The sequence below is a fragment of the Myotis brandtii genome, unplaced genomic scaffold (genome assembly GCF_000412655.1).
Source record: "Myotis brandtii unplaced genomic scaffold, ASM41265v1 scaffold9, whole genome shotgun sequence".
NCBI classification, from domain to species: Eukaryota; Metazoa; Chordata; class Mammalia; order Chiroptera; family Vespertilionidae; genus Myotis; species Myotis brandtii.
The window spans coordinates 992891-1003697 of NW_005371693.1; the positions used below are offsets into that span (position 1 = coordinate 992891).

The 10807-nt window shown below is 39.1% G+C and overlaps 1 protein-coding gene across 3 annotated transcripts in view; it reads right to left on the reverse strand.

The window, feature by feature from the left end:
• SFMBT2 (Scm-like with four mbt domains 2) overlaps positions 1 to 1335 on the reverse strand; it is a 186186-nt gene extending 184851 nt beyond the window's left edge. For all 3 annotated transcript variants that reach the window (XM_014532599.1, XM_014532600.1, XM_014532598.1), the window contains exon 1: positions 1150 to 1335. In XM_014532599.1, coding sequence (XP_014388085.1) covers positions 1150 to 1249 — 100 coding nt within the window. In that variant the 5' untranslated portion in view covers positions 1250 to 1335. The remainder of the gene's footprint in view (positions 1 to 1149) is intronic.
• Positions 1336 to 10807: the final 9472 nt, after the last annotated feature.

Below are 10807 nucleotides of genomic sequence, written 5' to 3' on the forward strand. Positions count from 1 at the left end.
GTCGTTTGGTCGTACCTCACTAACCCCCCTGCCGGCCTGGTCGTAGGCAGCCATCTTGTGAGGGCCTGAGGATTAATTTGCATATTACCTCTTTATTATATAAGATTAAAGTCCTTTTTAAAAAATAAATTAATAAACTCTTTATTATGCCAGTATTTAGAAAAAGATGCATTTACAAAGTCATTGGGTAAATACCAAAATTCAACCAAAGGCTGATTTCATTTTGTTTGTTTTGTGATTTCTTTACTACAAATTCACATCACCTAAATTTCTTTCACATTATGCACTATTCTGAAAGCTGTGCTGGAGATTTTGAGAGGGTCTTGGGAAGCAGCATCTAGTGTTTGGGCACATCCTGCTGTCCTCTCTTTCTGGGCACATGCCGGAGAATTCGATTTCCACACCTCCCTAGACTGGTTCTGTCAAGAAGTTCTGAACATGGGGGAAAGGGAGGGTAGGTGTAAAGGTGAAGGGATTAAGAACTACAAAGTGGTAGTTATGAAATAGTCACGGGGATATAAACTATAGCATTGGAAATACAGTCCATAATACTTAAGTATGTATGGTGCCAGGTGGGTAAAAGTATTGGGGGGAACACTTTGTAAAGCATATGACTGTTGAACAGATATGCTGTACACCTGAAACTACTACAAAATAATATTGAATGTGAAATGTGATTAAAAACAAAAATTAAAAAAGAGGTTCTGAGCAAACCTGTCTCTTCTGAGCTAGAGCATTTAATCACTGGCTCAAGACCCTGCAGCTCTGCTTCCCGTTAGGACCAAGCCCGAAGCAGCAGAGGAGATGGCACTGCCAGGTGCTGTGCAGAGAGACTCTGTGCAACGGAGCACCACCGACTGTCTGAACCACTGAGTGTGAGTAATTGTGAACATTTATTTGCTAAGCCATTGAAATTTTGAAGTGATTTGGCACCTCACTATCACCCTAGCCTGCCTGTCTAGTATATAGCTAATATTAATTTTGAAGCAAATTTTGCCTGACTTTCAAGCTTATAAATATGACAGCAAAGCCTAGGAACAGGCCGCATTTGAGATCTAGAAACCCTGCCCCACTGTTTCCTGAGCATTTTCAGAAAAATACCTGTTAATACATCCAAAGGCCAAATGGCTTTAGAAAACAGAATCTTACCTGAATCAAAATCTCCATTACCATTGGCTGAGCTGGGATGTTTCTCCAAGGGAGAAGATGAGGGGTCTGGCATATTGGTAGCTGGCAAACTGCTCTCCATTGCCAAGGAAGAAGGATCTTCTCTTAATTCATCCTGCAGAAAGAATTACCTAAGGGCAACTGACAAAGAAAAAAAGAGTCAGATTCACGTATTTTTAAACTCTCCAAAACTAACAGCATCCTGTCAGAGCTGCTACTATTTCATTATAACGTGCAGGATGCAATGTAGTAATAATACAAGGTACCAAGAGTCAAGACTAATGGGTACACGTCTGCACAAGGTCAACAACAAAGGTCACAGCTGAGCAAAACCATCAATTTTCTACAAGTTCTTATCACCTCACCACTAAAATGGGCACATTTTTCATCAACAAACAGAATCCACGTTTCAACCCCCATTCAACCCTGGAAATGTTGGCAAGACACTTCTCCACCCAACTGTTTCCTCCTCCCTCACTCAATGCTGTGAAGTGCCAAGCCCGTCTCAGCCTCCGCATACACACACACACATACACACACACACACACATGCACGCACGCACACGCACACAAGAGGTCTGGTGTCTCCCAGGCAATGGTTACCAAAGCCAGTTAAAGTGTCAACGCTTGTACATGTGAGCTTTGTGACCAATTGGAATTTTCCTATAACAGTATGACTATTCCACACTTGCCTGGGAGTTCTGACAGGACTGGTAGTAAAATAGGTGAAATTACGGTCGGTACGCACAGAATCCTATAATCTAACTCACTTATGTCACATCCCATAAAACACCCAGGTGCAGTCATTACTAAGGGTCAACCATTCACAGTTCTGGTGGTTAGACAAAGCCAGATGCAGGGTTTTTAATCTTTCATTTACTCAGTGTTCACTTTTATTTCACATGTAGACAAAAGTTCAAATCGGCAAATGGACAAAAATAGATGAAGGAAAAGACTAGTACATCGATAGCTACGTAAACAGGATATTTTGTCACACACATACTGGTAAAGTATCTTTTAAGAATACCATGCCCGATACACCTGATAAGCGGTTAATTTCCAAAATATATAAAGAACTTATATAACTCAACAAAAGGAAGACATACAATCCAATAAAAAAAAGGGGGGCGGGGCGCTGAGGACATAGACACTTCTCCAAAGAGGACATACAAATGGTCAATAGACATATGAAAAAATGCTCAACATCACTAATCATCAGAGAAATGCAAATTAAAATTACAATGAGATATCACCTCACACTTGTCCAACTGACTATCATCAATAAGTCAATAAACAAGTGCTGGCAAGGATGTGGAGAAAAGGGAACACTTGTACACTGCTGGTGGGAATGCAGACTGGTGCAGCCATTGTGGAGAACAGCATGGAGTTTCCCAAAAAAATGAAAAATGAAACTGCCATTTGATCCAGTGATCCCACTTCTGGAAATATACCCTAACAACCTTGGAACACCAATCACAAAGAATATATGCACTCCTATATTCATAGCAGTATTATTTACAATAGCTAAGATTTGGAAACAGCCCAAGTGCCCATCAGTAGATGAATGGATAAAAAAGCTGTGGAATATATTGTGTGAATACATTCATACAGTGGAATACTATGCAGCCATAAAAAAAGATGGATCTCTTACCCTTTGAGACAGCATGGAAGGACCTGGAGATTATTATGCTAAGTGAAATAAGCCAGTCAGAGAAAGATATGTATCACATGACCTTACTTATCTGTGGAACCTAATGAACAAAATAAACTGACCAATAAGTCCTGAGGCATGGAGGCATGAAACAGACTAACATATTTCGGGGTGGGAGAAGGGGATGAGAAGATAAAAACCAAAGAACTTATATACTTATATGCATAGCCCATGGACACAGACAATAGTGTAGTGAAGGCCTGGGGGGAAGGGGGAGGGGTTGGATAGATGGGGGTGGAGAGGAATGGGAGAAATCTGCAATACTGTCAACAATAAAAATATATCTATATCTGTAAAAGGCCAAGTGATCGACCATACATCCGTCTGATCGTCCGACTGACCAACTAGCCGGTACATATGACACTCACTGGCAATTTAAAAATAAACATTGACTAGTGCATGTGCGCTACATATAAAGCTCTCGCTGGCACCAATCACACACAATGCCAGAATGTATCTGAAGTCCAACTATTGGCACTTTGTTGTTGTCATATCATGTTGTTGTTGTTTATTTATTAATCAATTTATCAATCATTGTTTTTATCAATGTTGTTTTTATGTCATGTTTTTGTTATTTTTATATCATGTCTTTGTTGTTTTTATATCATGTTGTTATTGTTTATTTATAAATCAATGTATATATTATTTTCATATACATTTTACTAATTTTCTTTCATCTCTGACACTTTTATTATAAAGAAATGGAGAATAACAATATTAAAATATTTTGTATTTTAATTTTATAATACTATATTATATATACTATTTTGACATGTAATTTTTTGCAGTAATGTAATTACCACACAAATCTTTCTTCTAATTAATTTCCTTTCCATGTGCATGAATCCATGCACGTGGCCACTAGTGTGTGTGTGTGTGTGTGTGTGTGTGTGTGTGTGTGTGTGTGTATTTAAAATTTTTTTTAAGGTAAAAGTAAATACACCATGTTGCATTTTCTGCAAAAATCGACCATGCCCTTTTTAAAACACACACACACTCACACACACTGCACATTTTGGTGCTCTTTGGATTACTTCCCTGAAAAATATTTTGAGGTTTTGGCAAAATTAAAAGAATGATGTAAGCCTAAATAGAAACTGGGTTTGTTTTTTTTAATAATTCAAAGTTAGCTCATATCACTAGTGAATCATTCGATAAGTTTCGTTTCTGAAACCCCCCGTCTATCCACTTAATGAACAGATGGGTTCTAAAACTATTTACAATGGAGGACAGTGGCAAACCCAGCGTTAGAATATTGTGGCTGGTTAATTTTACCCCACGGACATCAGTTTGCTAAAACAACCCACAGGATAATGGACAGAACTGCATACTACTAAGAGCATGTCTTCACCATTCCTATTACGATACAGACACAAATTCATAGACAGCTCTGCTTTGGGGGATTTCCTCCCCAAGGGGCTGCACACAGTGGCAGGAGAGGCTGCCAGGCGACTGGAGAGTGTCCTGTCCCATGCTGGGATTTCGCCAGTTTATCACTATGGCCCCTGGTACCTGAGGAGCATCGCCGATGCGCTCTGCAGAGAAACCACTTGATGATGAGCAAGTGGCCATCCAACCAAATACCCAACAACCCACAAGCATCCACTGAGAGAATGCTCACAGGGAGCACTGAGATGTCATTAACACCCACACCCCACCCAATGACACCAACTGTGATGGTGAGTTTCCAGATCCCTCCATCACTAGGCAGGGATACCACATCCGCTGACCCCAGGGGCTAACAAGATGGCCTGGACAAAGAAAAAGATAGAGGGCGGCATGCTCAGGAAAACTCTACCTTCCACCACTGTCCACGGGGTTATGCAGGAATCACCAAGAACTTGGAGGGGAGAAGGACAGGTAACTGAAGAGAAAGGGTAGGAAGTGGAACACTCGGCACAAACAAAATACCATAGACTGCCCTGATGGAGAGTACATCCTACTGGAGAAAGCTCCAGTGCATCAGAAAATTGGTAAAGTATACAGTATGGTAGAAGGTGATAAGTGCTGGAGGGAAAACTAAAGATGGAGAGAAGATACAGGTGAGCATGGGGTTATGATCACTTAGATGGTGGCCAGGTAAGACCTGAGAGAGTGATATTTGAACAAAGACTTGAGGGAGGGTAGGGAGGTAGGAGGAACCCAGATGAGAGTGGACAGTTTGCCAAAACAAGGGCCCAAACCCGCATTTCACTCTGCAGACAGGACTAGACACCGTGGGATTTCATTCCAGAAGTGAAATGATCAGATTTGTTCTAGAAATACCACTCTGGCAGCTGCATGCCAGACAGGTGACAGACAGGGGCAAGACCAAATGGAAACAGAGACTAAAAACAACATGCAGATGAAGGTCTAGACTAAGACAGTAAAAGAGAAAAGGAGGAAATAAGGTCATTATGTTTTTGAAAGGTAAAATCCACAGGACATGGTAGAAACAACCCAAGAATCACCCAATATTAACAAAATGCAATCTTTTTGTAGCATGCAGTCAGGTTCCCAGAATAAACTACTTCACTTGCCACAGTTAGCACTCAGCAGCTAATAGAAGCTATGCAGTGCCTATGGAAATAAACAATTCTGGAAGAAAATATATTAAATATAAGAATGACAAACTACTTCACAGAAATTTACTTTTAATGGAATTGCAGGGGAGGGAGACAAATCTTATTAGTGACAACTGATCTATAAGCTCTGCAAAATAAAAACAGGATTTTAAAAAGCAAATCCTTTTCCTAACTACAGTACCCTAATCCAAAAAAAAGGGGCTATTTTTAAAAGGAAGTAAATTTCCTTTTGATTCTTAAAATATATGTAATTTCAAGTAATTTCAAGACTGAAGGTAAAAATATCTATTCTTGAAAGCAGCACTTTTCCCGAAGACATGAAAAGAAGGCTGGGAGGGCTGGATTTTTAAGGGGTCATTTCCTGTTTTGTACAATACACTTTGTGACCTTGTGTGAAGTTAATTCTACTATAATTGACTCCTCTTGTCTCTAAAGTTGTTGAACCACAGAATTATAGGTCTAACCCGCCTTTCAAGAAGTGGTCTTGGCTCAGTGACAAGAACAGTGTACTTGGAGAAAAAGGAGTTACAAGGCCACTAGCTGTGTGACTTAAGCAAATTACTTAACCTCTCTGTTCCTCAAACTTCTCATCAGTTAAATAAGAAGGCTTAATTAGATGCAATCAATGGTCTTTTCAAATCTAAAATTCTATGAATCTACCAGGGCTTTTAGTATTAATTGCATATTTTCTGCATTCAGATTATCTGTTTATCTGAACCAAATACAATAAGCACTGGCCTCCTATCATTTGAGTATTCAGAGAAGAAAGCCTCGTTAAGAAGGAAATGGATAAGAAAGAACACTCATTCGATATTCTAAAGTGAATCAGAAGTTATTGGGGGGCTTAGTTTCTATTTTGAATTGTCTCTAGACCAGGGGTGGGCAAACTTTTTGACTCGAGGGCCACAATGGGTTCTTAAACTGGACCGGAGGGCCGGAACAAAAGCATGGATGGAGTGTTTGTGTGAACTAATATAAATTCAAAGTAAACATCATTACATAAAAGGGTACGGTCTTTTTTTTTTAGTTTTATTCATTTCAAACGGGCCAGATCCGGCCCGCAGGCCGTAGTTTGTCCACGGCTGCTCTAGACCAACAAGGTCCAAAAGAATTTTCTATACCTGCACAGTCTAATTTGATAACCATTGGCGACACTTGGGCCCTTGGAATGTAGACAGTGTGAATGGGATCTCAATTTTAATTTTAATTAATTTTAATTTAAAAGCCCTATGTGGCCAGTGGCTGCCTATTGAGCAGCACAGCTAGACCACTGCATAGGAAAACCAGAATTTACTATATTTGAATTTGGAGCACGTCCTAAATAACCATCAATTCTTGGCTCTCTTAAAAGATTTAATAACATCAAGCTAATTAAAAAGAACATAGGAATTTTTAAACCTAAGAAATTTCACAGTTTCCCCATAATACCCTACAAATCTTTCATAACAAACTTCCTAAGTAGTAGGTTTTTATTGAATGTGTGCTGCCTTCTTGTATCAATACTTCAAAGAGGAACTCTCAGAAAAATTAGATTATGTATGTCATATATGATAATTTCCTTTTTCATTCATCTGCAAAGTCAAGAAAATCATTCCACCTCAAAAATGTAATCATGCAGCCCAGCCGGTGTGGCTCAGTGGTTGAGCATTGACCCATGAACCAGAAGATCACAGTTCAATTCCCGATCAGGGTACATGCCCGTGATACAGGCTCAATCAATGGTAAGGGGCGTGCAATAGGCAGCCAATTAATGATTCTCTCTCATCATTGATGTTTCTGTCTCTCCTTCCTCTCTCTGAAAGCAATAAAAAACATTTAAAAATGTAATCAGGCATTATATTTTTCTGTAAAGGTGGTGGGGAGAACCTCCATGAATTTTATTAATGTCAAGTATCAATGGCTTATCTGACACTATTAAAGGGGAAAAGTTTGCTAAAATTTTTATGATTCAGCTCTCTCCATTTGCCTCTAACCAGACACTATAAAAAGGTAACCAGGGACTGTAAAATAAGACATCAATTTAAATGCACCAAATCAATCATTTTAAGTAGAACTCAGGGATAATATAAAAAAAAGAAAACACCTGAATGAGTGTCAGAGTTAAACCTCACATTATTCTATACAAGGACAAGTGACAAGGGACTGTCCCAGGTGGCTACAAAATTTATTTTGGCAAATGACGGGTCACATTTTCACTTTTTAAACAGTGTTTACTTGTTCCCTCTCCATAAAAGGTATATATACTCTCTGAAGAATTCTTAAGGAATAAAATTATAAAGGAACAAATTTAAACCACTAGAAATTCTAACACCCAGAGAAAATCACTTTTATGTCTATAGTAACTCCTCCTAATAGCTTCCCTGTGGGTTTTTTCGAGTTCATGTTGAATTTAGAATTTTAATTATTTTTTCATTTAACATTATATAGAAAGCATTTCCCTACATCATTAAAATTCTTTGAAAACATGACTTGAAATGGTTGGGTAATTTTTATTATAATATGAATAAGGTAATTTATTTGCCATTCTGCTACTGGTGACTATTAAGTTGGTGTGTGTGTTTTTCATCATCATAAACAGTACTGTAGTGATAATCCTCAGCCATAAATTCTATTACATCTGGGATGTTTCCTTTGTGTAGAATCCCAGAAGTTAGAATATGGGGCCAAATGCAGGAACATGTTTAAGCCTCATAATACATATTGCTAAAATGCTACCCAGCCTGCTGTCCTCATCAAGTGAGTGACCAGCAGTGGACGACATAATCTGTCTGAACCCAATCTCCTCCTGGGCCATAAATAATGTTTATTTTCACCCTTTTCAATATGATATTTAAAAAATAATATCCTGCCCTGGCCAGTGTGGCTTAGCTGGTTGGAGCGTTGTCCTGTACACCCAAAGCTGGTGAGTTTAACTCCCGGTGCAGGTGGCAACCAATAGATGTTTCTCTCTCTCTTCCTCTGTCCCTTTCTCTCTCTAAGACCAATTTTTTAAAAGATTAATAATAATGAATTTTAGAACAACTGTATCATGGCCACTGCAATACACAATCTTCATGTGATACTACCTCTGTTCACATCCTTACCACATCTTAACTCTATTGGTATTTTGTATAATTTTTAAGAGCTCTGCTATTTTACCTTATAGAACTATTGAAAGATATTTACCCCAGTTTGCCCTTCAGTGGTTCCTTTTCATATCTGGAATGTTAGTTGTTTTGCTTTTTTTTTTTTTAACTTAGTCTAAACTATCAATTTTCTTCTTTCTTTTAAAACTTATATTCCTAAAATGTCCTCCCCCATTCCAGGATACCAGAAGTCTAACTTCCCCCAGGGTTTCAAGTTTTACATTTAACACACAGGGGATTTTTGCTCCAATATTTTGTGAGGTGCAACTCTGAGCTGATCCCCACTCCCAGTTAATAATTCAGTCTTGTACTGGGTTGTTTACATCCTGTCTATCATACATTTAAATTCTTACACAGACAAGACTATGTTTCAATGCACCAAACTTTAATGGTAAGAAGAGAGTGAAATTGGAACTAGGACCAATGTTCACATATCCCTCTTAATTGGGCAATCATTAAACTTGAGATCATTTAAGGTAGGTTTATAAAGGGATGCCAATGGTTTTGCATGGCTTGAACAGAATATATCTGAAAGTGAACACAGGCAGCAATTACTATGCATCAGAAACTGTTAAATGTCCCCCTCCCACCCCCAATATCCATTTTCTCCTTTGTCTATAGGGAGGAGCAACTGGTTAACTAAAATAAACACTGCTCGGCTGTCCTTGTGGTTGGATGTGGCGGCACCACTACATTCTGTCCAGTGGGAAGTCTGCGAAATGAATGTGTTCAACTACAAGGTCACCCTTTAGTGGAAGGGACATGCCTTTGCATTTACCCCCAGAGCCGCCACCGGGGATCACATAAGCCCCCCAAATATTGAAACAAAAGCAAAGGGAGTTTGGTTCTGCGGTCAGCTCCAGACCAGGACACGTAAGAGAGAAATCAGCATCTATCTTGTTTACAGTGTAAACTTTACACCATCCTACATAGGGTCCCTGATACACACCCAACCCCAAATCCCCAAAGATACACCCTAGCCTAGAAGGACTGTGCTCTTTTTTAATAAGCTTGTAATTATGATGCTTAAGATTGCTACTGTTCAACTCAGTTTTTATCCAGAAGACTACCAATAATGCCAAATGCTGTCTTTGGTTTGTTTTAAAAAAAAAGTCACAGTTCACATTAATGCTGAGCAATGTGCTTCAACCTGGAGAGTGAAGCCCACAGGGAAATGAAAGAGATCCCCTTCTCTGTGGGGAGTCCAGACTGAGCTTAACCCCTAAAGAACTGAGGGGGAAGCATGCCTATAATGTCATCAGCTATTTTGGCAGTTGCCCAGCTTTAAGGTACAGCAGGATTACCTGCAGGCCTTGTCAAAACTCAGCCTGATGGGCTCCAGCCCCGAGTTCCTGATTCAGTAGATCTGGGGTGATGCCTACTCTGGGATAATCATTTTCATTTCGAACAAGTTTCCAGGTGATGTGGATGCTGCTGATCCAAGGACTGCACTCTGAGACCAACTGCTTTATGAAAAAGAGGTTTGTCTGGGTTGCTAAGAAAGATAAAAGTTGTTCTTTATCAAAACAAATCTATTATAGGTATACTAAAAAGCACAATATTTCTGCAAAATCACTTAAGTGTGGAGAAAGGTTGGTCTTTCTAGAAATAGTTTTGCATTAAATAGTATTTATTAAATAGCTGTACATTCTAGCTTTTCTTATAGAATGCCAGTTATCTTAATTCCATTCTTTTACCAAGTCAAACTTTACTACACACCCTCTGCCTAAACTCAGGCCAGTGTGCTCTCCATAAAAGTACGAGTTACCAAGAGGGCTTCCTGTTGTTTTCCATGGTGGAGCCATGCTCTCAGTGGCCCTAAACCCCTGTAGAAATTATTTTTTCTGGGCCTTGGTGTTCTCAAACATCAAGAGGAGAATGGATTACCTAATCTCTAGGAATTAGGCTCCTCATTCCTAGCAGATAATTTTTTCCTTTAGCTTCACTGAGATAATAGACTAGCAGATGATATTTTTATGTTATATCTGATTATAATTTTAAAAGCCAAATATTCTCTAAGGCTTGTAGAGACTCCACATACCCCCCCCCCCAAAAAAAAAACACACACACACACACAATCTCCTGCCCTTGTCCTCCTTCCCCATGTCCTGCTCCCCAGGCAATCAATTTCATCTATTTTAGCTGACTGTTTTGGTATTCATCTCCATATCTCGAAATAATACCTTACTTCTTAATTTTTCAGTTTGTGTCATTATGAGGTAATGCCCTACTAGTCACACC